General features: G+C 37.6%; 1 protein-coding gene and 1 non-coding gene across 6 annotated transcripts in view; both read right to left on the reverse strand.

The window, feature by feature from the left end:
• Positions 1-2,432: 2,432 nt before the first annotated feature.
• Positions 2,433-15,580, reverse strand: part of Dhx57 (DExH-box helicase 57) — a 48,386-nt gene continuing 35,238 nt past the window's right edge. For 4 of the 5 annotated variants that reach the window (XM_076832878.1, XM_076832880.1, XM_076832881.1 and 1 more), the window contains 8 exons: positions 14,878-15,154; positions 13,476-13,571; positions 13,307-13,390; positions 10,721-10,855; positions 9,822-9,896; positions 5,640-5,774; positions 4,254-4,454; positions 2,433-3,011 (listed from right to left, as the gene is read on the reverse strand). In XM_076832878.1, coding sequence (XP_076688993.1) covers positions 2,868-3,011; positions 4,254-4,454; positions 5,640-5,774; positions 9,822-9,896; positions 10,721-10,855; positions 13,307-13,390; positions 13,476-13,571; positions 14,878-15,154 — 1,147 coding nt within the window. In that variant the 3' untranslated portion in view covers positions 2,433-2,867. Of the gene's footprint in view, positions 3,012-4,253; positions 4,455-5,639; positions 5,775-6,468; positions 6,541-9,821; positions 9,897-10,720; positions 10,856-13,306; positions 13,391-13,475; positions 13,572-14,877; positions 15,155-15,580 lie in introns of those variants that run through there. The other variant, XM_076832882.1, reaches the window with a different exon arrangement.
• On the reverse strand, positions 12,321-12,394 carry Trnaa-ggc (transfer RNA alanine (anticodon GGC)). Its single transcript has one exon. It is a non-coding gene; the product is annotated as a tRNA-Ala (tRNA).

A 15,580-nucleotide genomic window follows, 5' to 3' on the forward strand; every position in this document is an offset into this window, starting at 1 on the left:
TATGCGTTTATATGGCTGGAAGTGACCAGTCCAATAACTGGATTCCCTGAGGGCTGCAATTCCTAGTACTTTGGATAGAAAGTTTTATTTTAACTACCTTCCAGCTGTATGCTCTGCTGCAAACTTGTGATGAAAGCTGCATTGAGATAAGGTCTTGCTAAGTTGCTGAGGCTGGCCTCGAACCTGCAATCCTTCCGCCTCAGCTCCCAAGTTGCTGGGATTACAGATATGCACCACCACACTTTGCTGCCAGCAGTTAATAAATGGGATGACATCAAATTTAAAAGCTTTGGCACAACAAAGGAAACAATTAGGAATGTGAAGAGAGAACCTACAGAATTGGAGAGTATCTTTGCTAGCTACTCTTCTAACAGAGGATTAATATCTAGAATTCATAAAGAACTCAAAAAATACCAAGACTGCCAAATAACCCAATTAATAAATGGGCAAATGAGTTAAACAGACACTTCTCAAAAGGAGGAATACAAATGGCCGACAAACATGAAAAATGTTTAACATTCATTAGCAAATAGGGAAATTCAAATCAAAACTACACTGAGGTTTTATCTCATACCACTCAGATGGTAGTCAAGAATATAATAATAAATGCTGAAGAGGACGTGGAGAAAAAGGAACACTTTTACACTGTAGATAGGATTGTAAATTAGTACAACCACTATGGAAATCAGTTATGGAGGTTCCTCAAAAGACTAGGTATGGAATCACCATATGAACCTTCTATAACACAACTTGGTATTTATCCTAAAGAATTAAAGTTAGCATATTATAGTGATTATACAAAGCACATAATTATAATTATAGCAGTACAATTCATAATAGCCAAACTACAGAAGCAGTCTAGGTGTTCATTAGTGGATGGATAAAGAAAATACACAATGGAGTCTTTTTTTTTTTTTGGTGGTGCCTTGTGCTTTCGAGGCAAGCAACTGAGCTATATCCCCAGCACCACAATGGAGTAATAAAGAAAATGAAATGATGTCATTTATAGTAAAATGGATGGAACTTGAGATCAATATGTTTAGCAAAATAAGTCAAACTCAGAAAGTTAAAGGTTGTATGTTTTTTCTCATGTGGAAGCTAGAGAATAAGAAAGAAAAGAAAGGTTGGAGGGTGGGGGTCTCATGAACATCAAAGGGAGATCAGTAGAGGAAAGGGATCAGGGAGTAGGAGGTTGGAAGTGCTAGGAAGTGATACTGGCTAAATTACATTTTTATATTGTGTGTATGTATAGATATGTAAGAACAAGTCCTATAGTTATCCACACTTATAATGTAACAATAAAATGTGGAAAGAGAAAAACAACCTAACTTCTTTGGAGAGTTAATGCATGCTGCTTCTTCATGACTTCTAAAGGTCCCAGCTTAATGCTTTCCGTAATATGAACCTTGTTTCAAAAGCAAGTCAGAACTTGGACACTGTGGATGCTGTGCACATGTATGCTTTTTATGCAAAGGAATGACATGAATTGATGTCTTTAAAAAGTATTGCTTAGTCTAAGGTTTTCAAATGCACTTAAGTTTAAATATACTTGATAATGATCATTTTGAGAAGCCTAGGAAATTTCCTGAAAACTTAAGTAATACCTTGAAAAGTAAATACCTTCTATTGAGGTGATTTTGTTCATTAGTTTGAATTCTCTCTGTAGCAGGAAATCTGCAGTGACTCTGTCCTGAGGTCTAAACAATATTTTTCCACTCAGCTCTTTGGGATCTCTCCTGGCCACATGGATAAACGTCCAGGAAAAATGTAAATGTACTTATGTTTTTCAAAATGCCAGTGCCCCATTAACCTAACTGGTGGTTGAAAATAAGTAATCTCACAGAAGGCAATTTTATAGCTATAAATGTGACACTAGTGTGGCAACCTTTCCATGAGCTACTTGTCAACTCTGCTCTGAAAAACTTTAAAAATTCTCATTTGGGGAATGTGAAATATAGCCATTGGGTCTGAGTGAGTTTACAAGACAGCAGAAATTCCTAAATGGAGAAGTGAAGACACTAGGGATTGTCCTGCTTTAAATAGGAGCATCATAGATAACATCAGCTTGCATTTTAGTCCCCATACAAAACTCATTAAATTCTTTTTTCTTTTTGAGGTACTGGTAGGCAAGTGCTATACCACTCAGCTACACCCCCAACCACCATCACCCACACCTTTTAAAACAATTTTTATTTTTTGAGACAAGGTCTAACTGGGTTGCCCTAAGCCTCCTGAGTTAAATTTGTTTTTTTAAGGTGACCTTTAATGATTAAAAATAAAACCCCCTTGCAAATCAAGTAAGTGAGTAAATCAGTAGCCAACAGCCTAAAATGAAGTTTTTATTTTTCTTGCTCACATGATTTTTATTTGTTTGTTTTTCCTTCTCTGTTCTAACTTCCTCAATTGAGCCTTTATTATGACAAGGAAAAAAAAAAAAAAAAAAAAACGACTATTTCTCCTCATGCCCAATAAAAAATAGGAGAAAAGAATATAAGACATACATGATTAAAAAGCAGAAGAAAAATAATACACAGATTAAAAGAGAATTGTATTTAACATTCACTTTTGTGTTATCAGGTGAATTTCACTCACTCCCAAACAGTCACAGAGAAAAACACTGGCAAGCTGGGTTTAGACTCTCTCACCATTGACACTCCAAATTGTGCTGGGAGTGTCCCCACTTTGTTGGAAGTACAAAGTGTGGAAATGTCCCTTCGGCAAGTGACCATAGCTGGCTTGGCACTGCAGGCCCTTGCCCCTGCGCAGGGCCAGCCTCAGCTCAGGTCTTCAGTCCGAGGTAGAAGTGCTGCTGTGACTTTCCAGGTGAGCAAGAGACAGGTGAGGAGCAAGCACTCTTAGACTAGTCTTTATTGTGTGGTGACAAGTTTCACAATTGTGCTGATGATCCGGGAGCCTCTAGGACAGGTACACAAATCTATGCTTGGGTTTTTAATTTTATCCTGGAGGAGCTGGTCAAGTTCACAACGAAGTTCCTTTACTAATTCAGCCACCTATATATAATGAAAGCCACAGTATAAGCAGTGCTTGGAGCAATAGGAGAGGACAGGCTATCAGAAGGAAATAGTTCAATTATGGTCACCATTACTTAGGCTTCTGATATTAATTTTTAACTCCATGAGGATGAAAACAATCTAAACACATTTTCATTTTGTAATGTACAAAATGGGGTCCATTATAAAAAATATCATATCTCATTTTAAGGAAAGGTAAATTCTGGAAATATGGTGCTTTATAAAGTATTCTCCACTGTTAAAGCATGGTTGACTTTTACCCTTTGTCTCGTGAGAAGCAGAAAAATGGAGAATTAAAATGAAAAATTAAAAATAGCAGATATTAAGCAAGTTTTGGGATACATTATGCTTTTATGACATTGTACTCATGCTGATGTTGTAGGGGCACTTAGATGTCTTCTCAACATCTGTTTTGCCCCTTCCTACTGCATCAACTCTGCCATTTGGACCCTGGGGTTCATGCTGTGAAACTTGCCAGAGTGAGTAGCTCAGGTACTCCAGGCCTTCAAAGCTAGTACATCTCTTTGGTTACAGCAATTGGTTTAGGAAGGAAGCTATGATGGAAACAAGAAGATTCTGTTTCCTTTTCCAGATGGTATGCTGTACAGAGTGAAGCAAGAAGCTATTGCAGCCAGGATATTATAATAAGGCCTGTACTACAAGGATAGCTAGGTTTTTGTCACGATTGAACGGCTGAATCAAACCAACCTTGCTTGGCCCCCTTGACCTGCACTGTTCCATAGGTGACTACATGAAATGTGGTCACATGAAATGTGGCTGGTCCAAATTGAGATACACTAAGAGTATAAAATACAAACCAGATTTCAAAGACATTATATGGAAAGAAGATGTACAATATTTCAATAGATCTTTAAATTAATTACATGTTGAAATGAAAACATTTTGGATGTATTAGGTTAAATAAAATATATTAATGTAAAACGTTTTCATTTCACCCATTTCCTTCCTTTTATGTGTGTGTGTGTGTGTGTGTGTGTGTGTGTGTGTGTAGTTGGGTATTGAACCCAGAGTCTTCTGCATGTTAAGTATATGCTCTACCAACCCTGCTTCACTCCTGCCTGCCTCATGTCCCATGGCAGACTCATCGTTTACTTTTAATTAGCTTTGCTGTTCTTGGTTCCTAAATGAACTTCTGTACTCCAAATATCAAAAACCCTTATAGCCTGAGCCTCAAGAACAACAGACCAATTATCTCTTTACCTGATGAGAAGCAGCTACAAAACGGATCCAGCCATCATCCAAGGAGACCACGAACTCTCCTCTTTGAAGCTGCACATTCACTTGGCCTCCTCCAAACAAGACCAGTGGGTACACAGATACCATGCTGCAGTCACGGATGAATATCCGACTTGTTTTGATTTTCTCATGGTACAACAGATAGGGGCTGTCAAAGTGTCTGACCTATAACATAAAATCTCAAATGACAACAGTGATGTCACTGGCAATATAAGGAGCATCCCTCCAGTCCCATGGATTTAAATACTGCTTGTTCATTAATTATACCCCAATTTATATCTAGCCTGCACCTTTTCTCTGAGCTCCAGGATTATATGTGCAATTACCTACTTGCCAACTTCATTTGGACCTCAAACTTTTTGTGTTCAGGGTTGCGGGGAACTCACTAGTAGAACCTTGCCCAGCATATGTGAAACTCTGGGTTAGAGCCCCAGCACAAGAAGCAAAACCAGAAAACTGAAACCCAAACTTTCTGTGTTCAAAAGGAATTTTTTTTTTTTTTTTTTTTTTTTTTTTTTGGTGGTGGTGGTACTGGGGCTTGAACTAAGGGGCACTTAACCACTGAACCATATCCCCAGCCCTATTTTGTATTTTATTTAGAGACAGGGTCTCACTGAGTTGCTTAGTGCTCTGAACTCACAATCCTCCTGCCTCAGTCTCCTGAGCCACTGAGATTATAGGCGTGAAGCCCGTGCCAGAATCCAAAGGTGATTTTTTTAAATTAATTTTTTTTAGGGTACTGGGGATTGAACCCAGGGGTGCTCTACACTGAGCTACACCCACAGTCACCTTTATACTTTTTGAGACAGGGTCTTGCTAAATTGCTGAGGCTGGCCTCAAGACATGCAATCTTCCTCATTCAGCATCCAAAGTAGCTAGGATTACAGGGGTGTATCATCATGTCTGGTGCTCATAACTTTTTATTATTATTATTTTTGTTGTAGAGGGATACAATACCTTTTGAATTTTTATTTATTTATTTTTATGTGGTACTGAGGATCAAACCCAGTGCCTCATGCATGCTAGGCAAGCGCTCCACCACTGAGCCACAACCCCAGCCCACTCATGACTTCTTAAATCACCAATTCAGAGAAATAATTTTATATTTGAAAGCAGACTTGAGGGGTTTTGTTTTGTTTCGTTTGTAGCCAGTAAAATTTTCTTGAAACAGGAAAAGTTTTTCCAGAAATAGTCCCATTGCTAGTCTGTTTATAATTATTCAACCTTCTTTAAGTCAGTGGTATGGCTGGGGACACTATCAGTGATTAAACAAGGTGTGCCTGATTTAAGGGACTGTTTCTCACTTAGGACCTGCCATAAATAAATATAAATATGCACCACCATTCTGACCTGATAGTTCACAGAGGAAGGGTGGATGTGTACATATCCATCATTCTTTGTCACAAACTTCAACTCAGCTGATTTTGGTTGCATTCTGACAGCACCACTACTGGTCTTCTGAAATTTTCCTTCTGGGGTCTTCACCTGAACAACAAATATTTGTCAAAAAGAGATTGTAATATACATACTTTTATTGTAGGGCATGTCCCTCCGCATAAACCAGTCTTGTTTGAATAGCTTTGCCATTCTTTCATTTCTTTGTTTCCTTTTGAAAACAGTATAGCTTGTTTGTTTGTTTGTTTGCTTATTGATTGATTGATTGATTGATAGCTACCACTTCGTGGTATGTACAGTAGCTTTGAGGATTTATATCACAGAACAGCCACATGGGGATAAACTATGTTGATATTTTAGGGTCTGCAGCTTTTTATTTTAGGTGCTGGGGATGGGACCCAGGGCCTCAATGCTAGATAAGCGTTTTACCACCAAGCTACATCTTCAGTCCCAAAAGAAGATTCTTTTTTGTTTCTTTGAGGCAGTGTCATTGTGTTGCCCAGGCTGGCCTTGAACTCATGGGCTCATGATATATTCCTGCCCCAGCCTCCTTAGTAGCTGAGGCTACAGGACCATGACACTGTGCCTGGCACCTTGGGTCTGTATTGGCTACCAGGCACAGAGATCTAGCTGGTGACACTGGAGCAGAAAACGGAGTATTAATCTCAATCCCAATATAACATTTCTAAATAAATTTCTTTCAGAACAAAAAAAAAAATCTATAGATTATTCCATTTAAAATATTGAAAGGGCTGGGGATGTGGCTCAAGCGGTAGCATGCTTGCCTGGCATGCGTGCAGCCTGGGTTCGATCCTCAGCACCACATACAAACAAAGATGTTGTGTCCGCCGAAAAACTAAAAAAAAAAAAAAAATAATAAATATTAAAATTCTCTCTCTCTAAAAATAATAATAATAATAATAAATATTGAAAATCTGGGGGCTGGGGTTGTGGCTCAGTGGTAGAGCACTTGCCTAGCATGTGCAAGGCCCTGGGTTTGATCTTCAGCACCACATAAAAATAAAATAAAAATATTAAAAAATACATAAATAAAATATTGAAAATCTGATTTTATATACACATAAAATTAATTTTTTTACAAAATAATGTTTACTGTAAAAATACATAAGAAAAATATCTACATGATTAAGAAATAACTAGCATTATTGATAAATATTTTATTTTTCTCTGCTAGATTTATGTTTACATATAGAAAACTATAGGCACAAAATAATATCAATAAAAAGATACACATGTATTGAAACTAAAATAGGATCTTTTCCTACTTAATAGATGAAGACCATTTTTCCACGTTGTTAAATATTTTCCTAAAATGTAATCCTCAAGGATTATACCACATAAAAATAAAGGCATTGTGTTGTGTCTAGCTACACCTAAAAAATAAAATAGTAAAAAAAAAAGAAATTATAGTATCACTAATACATTTCCTTTAATTGGAAATTTAGATTGTATGCTGAATGAACATTCTTTAGTTTTATTTTTGTGCATATCTGCAACTATTTTCTAATAGTAAGCTCCAGAAATGAAACTTCTATCTAAGAAGGGTATATAAAATTTTATTCCCACTCAGAGAGAAAGTGGTTGTTGAGGGACTTATAACACAGTATTTATGTTTTTTTGTTTGTTTGTTTGTTTTTTTATAAATTTTGCCAATTTGAAAAGTGCAAAAAAGGTATCTCTTTGTTGTTGTTTTTTTACTTATTTATTTTTGTGGTACAAGGATTGAATCTGGGATCTTGACCATTGAACTATATATATCCCCAGTCCTTTTTAATTTTTATTTTGAGATAGGGTCTCAATAAGTTGCCCGGGCTGGCCTTGAATTTGCCATTCTCCTGCCTCACTCTCAAGTAGGTGGAGTTATAGGTAGACACAATCACACCTGGCTTCTTTGTTGTTTTAATCTGCATTTTTATTTTTTTGCAGTACTGGGGCTAGAACCCAGGACCTTATGCATGAGTTACATCCCCACTTTCCCAGGTTAGCCACGAATTTGTGATCCTCCTGTTTCAGCTTCCTGAGTAACTGGGATTACAGATGTGTACCACCATGTGCCACTTTTAACTTGGATTTCTCCATGCTAACGTTGAATGTTGTTTTTTTTTGGGGGGGGGGTACCAGAGATTGAACTCAGGGGTACTTGACCACTAAGCCATATACCCAGCCCTATTTTGTATTTTATTTAGACACTGAGTTGCTTAGTGCCTCGATGTTGCTGAGGCTGGTTTTGAACTCATGATGCTCTTGTCTCAGCCTCTCAAATCACCAGGATTATAGGCATGCGCCACAGCGATAGGCTGAATATTATTTTTGTGTATGCATTGTATGTTCTTTCCTGTCCTTTGCCTACTTTCCTATTAGATTGTAATAGGTCTTTTTTCCAGTCTTATTGATGATCATCACCTAAAATTTCTTATAGCATATTCAGGTTTTTTTTCCCTTTTTCTTGGCACCAGGGATTGAATCCAGGGGCACTTAACCACAGAGCTACATTCCCCAGCCCTTTTTATTTTTTATTTTGAGACAGGGTCTTGCTAAGTTGGTTAGGGCTTTGCTAAATTGCTGAGGCTGGCTTTGAACTTGTGATCTTCCTGCCTCAACCTCCTTAGCTGCTGGGATTATAGGTGTGCGCTACCATGCCTGGCCAGGGATTTTGTTTCTATACTTTTAAGTCTCCATATGAGTTTTTCTCACTTTCTTTAAAAAACTATTTACATTTTGAAATAACTTTAGATTCATAGAAAGTTGCCTAAGTACAGAATATTTGGGGGCTGGGGTTGTGGCTTAGTAATAGAGCGCTCACCTAGCATGTGCAAGGCCCTGGTTTGATCTTCAGCACCATGAATAAATAAATAAATAAATAAATAAATAAATAAATAAATAAATAAATAAATAAAATAAAGGTATTGTTTAAAAAAAAAAAAGTGCAGAGTATTCTTTGTGCTCACCCAGTTTCCTCCAAGGGTAGCACCTTACATAGCCATAGTATAATATCAAAAGCAGCAGACATATATCCAAATGATTTTCTTTTTTTGGCTGGGGGCGGGCTGAGAGGAGCGGGGGGCAGTGCTGGGACCTAAGCTAGGACCTTGTGCATATCCAAATGATTTTTAAGAAAAATTTTTTATTGGTTGTTGATGGATCTTTATTTTATTTGTTTATTTATATGCGGTGCTAAGAATCAAACCCAGTGCCTCACACATGCTAGGCAAGTATTTTACCACTGAACTACAATCCCAGCACCCAAATGATTTTTTACAGCACATTTCAACAGTTCAAAAAGCATGCAAATGCTAAGCAGAAAATAAGCCATAAATTAATCAGCAGATTTCAATTGAACATTAACAAAAAGCTAGGATCTTAATTCAGTACCCTGCCACATTCATTGTTTCTAACTTTAAAATTGTCCCTTGTTAGAGCTAGAAAATCAAAACTCAGGTAAAAGTCCAAAAGCACACCCAGGGAGGGTTTCCAGAAGGCTGGCCATGAGTGGTCTCTGGCAAAGCACAGATTTGTGTGATTTGTTCTCTAATTTTAATCCAGAGTAGAAAGCATAAAGAAAACTACAGTAGAATCAAGTTTCTACCTAACAGAGAAGGTTAATTACATATAGGTTGGCTAGAGAAGTGACATTTATGTTATTTATGTTCACTCTAATTTCTGGAATGTAATAATATGTCAGAAGGATTAAAAAGGTACTTTATTATCTGGGCACAGTGGTATACCCTGTAATCTCAGCTACTTGGGAAGCAAGACAAGAGGATTCCAAGTTTGAGGCCAGCCTGAAAAACTTAGGGAGATCATAATTCAGAAAAAAAAAAGGACTGACTGACTGGTAAACTGGTTCAGTGGTAAAGTGTCTGCCTAGCATGCAGGAGACACTAGGTTCTATTCCAAGCACCACACAAAAAAGGCTCCTCATTTTACATAATAAATGTATCCCTGAATGATATATCTATACAGTCGGGGAGAATTAAAGAATTGGAAATGTATATCAAATATATATGAGCTGTGTGTTTGTATTTCTTTAAGATGATTGATGAGCATATTTTAAGTTTATCCCCTGGTTACAAATCAAATAAGAAATGGAAGGATCCAGGAAAAATGTTTTGTTACCTGCACTACATTTGGATAAAGAGCAGCACATAGCATTGCTGATATCAGCTTGGGGTTCTCAGCATTTGAGTTTGCCTAGGAGAGAAATACAATATTAATCATACAAGAAATTTTACCAAGTAATATGGCTACTTCTGCCTGGAATTTATGATTATATTTCATGTGATCTCTATCTTAAGCAAACAAACAAAAAAACACCTAATTTCTATTTCTTTGCTAAAAAAATTTGTCTAAGTAAACCTTCTGACTCATAGTCACACAGCAGCCACTTCAAGGAGCCCATAATGACTCTCTAGATCACTGCAAAGCAGTTATAAAGCCAGTGTTCCTGATTGTGATGTGCGGTTATTGTTGCTGTTGTTGTTGTTATTATTATTATTATTTTAAAAAGGCCAGTGTTAAGTATCAGTGGAGAGATTCCACTGTTTCAGATGGAGAGATTCCATCTGGTTCATGAGATGTTTAGAATTTCTGGAACAGAAGAACATTAAGTTCATCTTGAAGAAGTACTCTTCCTATAATTATAGGACCATCTTTGGTTGGAAAAAGTCTGCCCTGATTTGAGAAATATTACTGGAAGTCTACTGTACTTTCATGAATTAAGAACTACTGTATCGGCTGGGGATATAGCTCAGTTGGTAGAATGCTTGCCTTTCATGCACAAGGTTCAATACCCAGCCCACCCACCCCCACCCCCAAAAAGCAACAATGAACAGAAAAAGCATCCTGTTCTCACCAGTGTTAGCTGCCACACTTGGGGAAAGAAGAAAATCAAGAATGCCACTAACCTCCTGTTTATAGGACTTAAGTGAAGAAGAATGTTCCCCAAGTATTCTGGAGATCATATTTTACTCATGAGCTAATTAATTAGAAATATGAAGTAACTACACATTCTTTACCTCTTCTCCTGTGGCATCTAGGACACCATCTCCTCCTTGGGCCCTTTTCTCAATTTCCCTTGCTCTGAGTCCCTCCTTTACAAACCCTATATCCGATAATAGTTCAGTGAATTGTCGTTTGAGGCTGGCCATTTCCTGAAAGAAGTGGAAACACCTTTAAGAAAGGGCATCAGCATAGCAAAGGAGGTGTCCAGACTTACAACAATGAGACCACACAAATGTATAACTTTGGTGGGTAGCAAACTTATACAAACTAGCAGACAGAGCGAGAGCTACATGGACATTCAAAAATATCAGAAAACCCATGGATCATTTATTTAACTCTATATTTTTAAACATGTTCACTGGAGGTGGAGGTGGTCTTATTTTTTCTGAAAATTCTTAGGACAATAAAAAAATGTAGTTTATTTTGCTTGGGGCACTGTCTACTATCTAGTTTTCTTCTGCTTGCATTTCTGTTCATGTCTTCATGTCAGTTCCTTAACTGTGCCTAGAGTGGCTAATGATTCTCTTAAAGGAAATTCTTCAGAACTTTCTCTTTCTCCTACCTGTAATCTTACTAGCTCACATTAGTTCTTAGGAATGGGACATTATTAAATGTTTTAGATTTGAACACTCCTTTTTATAACTTACTTAGCATGTATGAACCCTGGGTTCAATCCCCAGTGCTGAAAAAAAATTTTTTTTATAAGTTACATATCTGACACTAGAGAAGGAGATAATCCAAAAAAGTGAAAACTAAGCAATCCAACCCTGTCTCTTGATGACAATTTAAGCATTTTCTTATAGTGTCTCAAGTACACATGGATAACATGGCAAAATATGACTAGGAAATAAATATACTAGTCTCCATTTTACCACCATGTTTTCATTGAGATCTTATAAAAATTCTGCAATCAGTCATGTGCCATGGCCATTTCCAAATCCTTCTTCTCCCAGCTACTCAGGAGGCTGAAGGCAGGAGTATCACAGGTTTGAGACCAGCCTGAGCAACTTGGTGAAACCTCTTCTCAAAATAAAAAATAAAAAGTGTTGGGAATGTAGCTCAGTGGTAGCACATGCACTGAGTTCTAAAAAAAGTTTTTAATCTAAGCTGAAGAGGGAAAAACTGACCTTACAGATTACAGCAAAATATACATACAGTCTGAAGAAAAATAATAATTTAGTTAAGAAATGTAATTTAAAAGAAATACCATAATTTTTACCACACATATGCATACACACTACACATACCCTTTTAGATCAGTGGGTTCTCAACCCTGGTGCATGCTGAGTTACACAGTGAACTGAACAACAATAATGACAATAGTAGACCAAGTTTAATTGTCCTAGATATCCAGATTTCATGGGCCTATGTAGAAACTGAACATTTAATCAGTCTCCTCAGGTGAATCTAATATGCATTCAGGATTGAAAACCATTGGTTTTGAAGCACTCAGAATAAAGATAAAGCCCTTGTCTTCTCAAAAATCTTTCTTCATAGTACACTTAAAGGCAGAAGGGAATGAAGGCAAATACTGGGATAGCCTTGACGCTTACTTCATCTTTAATAACCAAATTCACTCATTTATGCATTTATCCAACGAATCTTTTTTTTTGGGGGGGGTGCTGGGGGATTTGAACCCAGGGCCTCATGCATGCCAGGCAAGCACTTTACCACTGAGCCACATCCCCAGCCCTCCAATCTATCTTTACTAAATACCAACTATGTGCTAAGCATTGTTTTAGGTACTGGGGATACAATCCGAATAAAAGATAAGATCTATGGTCTGATGGAACTTACCTGACAGAAACATAAACAGATGTCAGGTAGTGGCAAGTACTAGGAACACTGGTTCTATTCCACGACACATCAGTATTTACTATAAAAGTCTTTCCTCTTCTCTAGCCCCCAAATATTTTCAGTAAAACAAATGCTTTAAAGAGACATGCACCATCATTATTTTGGCTTCTCGTACCACTTTGGGAGGATGCCTACACAGTGCCACAACAGTGGGCAGAAGTCCTGTCTGTTATTACACAGAATACAATAAACCTCTCTCTTGTATACTCATTATTGACACAGTAGGTTCTGATAGACATAAGAAAAACTAATAAAGAAAATCTATCAGTATTAGTTCTTCAATTTGGGGGAGAGAGTATGGGGTTGGAGATGGTCACACACCCCTTTCAGCATCTAATGTAAACTATGATCTCTCCCCCAGAATAATGCACATAAGTACAAGCACACGATTTCACATGCAGTTTCTGGGATTTACAGATCCGGGTAAAGAGTGCCTGGTATAATTATAAGAAAACTGACTCCTACTAAGCAGTTATTTTCACTGTGCCAATATTCTATTCTATCTTCTATACTCAGAAGAGGTGACCTCTAGGGAGAAACAGGTCAGTTGAAAGTTTAAGCAAAGAAGACTGATGTCATAGTTTAGGAGTCCATTTTATGTAGCTGGGAAAGCTAAGCATATTCCAGAAATAACATTTTTGATGTCAAGACAGGACAAGGGAGATAAAGTTGCAATGCCCTCTGGCGAGCAACTATAGTGTTTGGAAGATGAATGAAAACAAACTGTCACAGAAACAACTCACCTGCAGAACTCTTCCTGACAAGAAGTTTTGTCTGCAGTAATTATAACTTGCACGCGCACCTTCTTTTGTACTCAGTTGCCACCCCTAAATTGTGGAGAAAAATCAAACTGAATTCACTTTGTTTTTAGTGCCAACTCTGGTAACCAAAGCTATCTGGTTAAGTACTTACCTTGTATGCTTGCAGAAGGGCCAGATAGTCACTGTTTGCAAATGCAAAGTCCAGCTTTTTCTGGTTGGCTTCTTCTTTTTTATCCCAGGGAGACACCTAAGTGAGGAAAACGATTTGAAGGACATTTTCATCTGAGGTTTTTTTTTTTTTTTTGGTATCTTTAATTATTTATTTGTTTTTATGTGGTGCTGAGGATGGAACCCAGGACCTCGCCCATGAAAGGTGAGCACTCTATCACAGAGCTACAACCCCAGTCCTCATCTGAGGTTTCAAATGGCACTTTCCTATAGCTGAAGCCAGCTGCCTGGGGCTAGCATTTTGTGTGGAACAAAGCATACTCTGTGGGTCAGCTGGTTAAAAGCAAGTATGGCAGTAACTGGCAAGCTAATGGTCTTTTCTTTCCTGTGAGTCTGTCCACCCACCCAAAATAAGCTCTTTTGGGTCTTTTAGTTCCAAGTAGCAAGAGTCATCAAAGAGCAATTCAATCTTTTTGTTGTTGTTCCTTTTCTTTTTGGGTACAGGGGATTGAACCCAGGGCCTTGCACATGCTGAGAAGGCTCTTTTTTATAGATTTTTTTCATCTTTTATATTGTGAGTCTCTCCTGCTTCTCTACCCATAAGTAATATTTTCAATAATGTTCCTTTTTTTCTACAAATTTGTAAAATAAGCACAGAAGTAAATTTTCACTGCTTTCCACTCTCCTATTAATTCTTTCTTTATCAGGTTCTGAAGACACCAGCGTAAGCTGCAGTAGTTCCTCATGGCAAGCTAAACCAAGGCTGTAGCTGTGACACCACTGAAAATCATTAGAAACCATCTCTAGTACTTCTCTCAAATTTTCGTACATCTGAATAACTTTACAGGTAACTTAACAGCAACAATAAAATTTTTTCTTTCTTTCTTTTTTTTTGGTACTGAGTACTGAACCAGGGTGCTTTATCAAAGAGTTATATCCCCAGCCCTTTGAACTTGGGATCTTCCTGCCTTGGCCTCCCAAGTGTCTGGGACTGCAGGTATGTGCCACCATGCCTGGCTAAAATTTTATTTTCCATTTGAAAGTAAAATTCCTTCTTTCTTAGACAATAAGTGGGTAAATGATTACATTAATATCATATTTAGAGAGTCCAACAAAGGATGGGTACTCAGTTTTGGCTAAGAATGACATTAGCATTTCTAATGTGTCTTTCCAAATTCCCAATGAAAGAAAACAGTGAGCGACTGTATTGAGATGATTTGAGAAATAGGCAATGGGAAGTCCTATTCACAAAGTTCACACTGACTGTGTGTCCCTAAAAAATTCATATCCAATATGTAATATTTTAGGGGGCTCACACCCCTGATGCTCTCAGGATCCGCTTAGAGACCCATGGCATAAACTCTACAAGAATGTTGTTTACTTACAAAAGGTGATTTAAAGGCCAAGCTGGCAGCAATGGTGAGAGCAGGATCCAAACAGCGGAAGATAGACCCAAATAGCATCAGTTTGCCGATTCTCACATCCACAGGCAGAGAGGCCAAATGATATCCTAGAGGGGTCAATTTTTCATCTGGAGTTAATGCTCCCAAGTCTCGTAATCGTATTTTTGAGGCACGGAGAGAATCAGCATGTGGAGGTTCAATGAGCCGAGAGAACACAGATTGCAGATTATGAGTGCTAAACATCTCTAAAATTTTAATTCTGAAAAAAGAAAACAAAATACACTTAGATAATTATTAGTGTGAATGTACTTGGCACTTAGCTTTTTCCCAAATGAGGTATTTCATTTTAAGACATGCATTGACAGAAATACACTTAGATTTGCCCCTTATCTCACCCTCCCTCATGGGTCAATCAACTTTCAAAGTTCTCTTGTATCTCTTCATTCCTCTCCATTTGCACTGCCACTACCTTAGTTTATGGCATCAGTTCTTCCCCAATTTCTTAACATTTTCTTCTTGCAGTACTGGGGATTGAACCCAGGGCCTCATGCATACTAGACAAGTGTTCTACCACAGAACTATACTCCTAGCCCCTTACTCCCCTAATTTCTTAAGGCCTAACTATGGACACAATGTTTGTCTTTTAATTTTTTTTTTTTTAGTTGCAGATGGATATAATACCTTT

Source organism: Callospermophilus lateralis, chromosome 14 (assembly GCF_048772815.1).
Source record: "Callospermophilus lateralis isolate mCalLat2 chromosome 14, mCalLat2.hap1, whole genome shotgun sequence".
Taxonomy (NCBI): Eukaryota; Metazoa; Chordata; class Mammalia; order Rodentia; family Sciuridae; genus Callospermophilus; species Callospermophilus lateralis.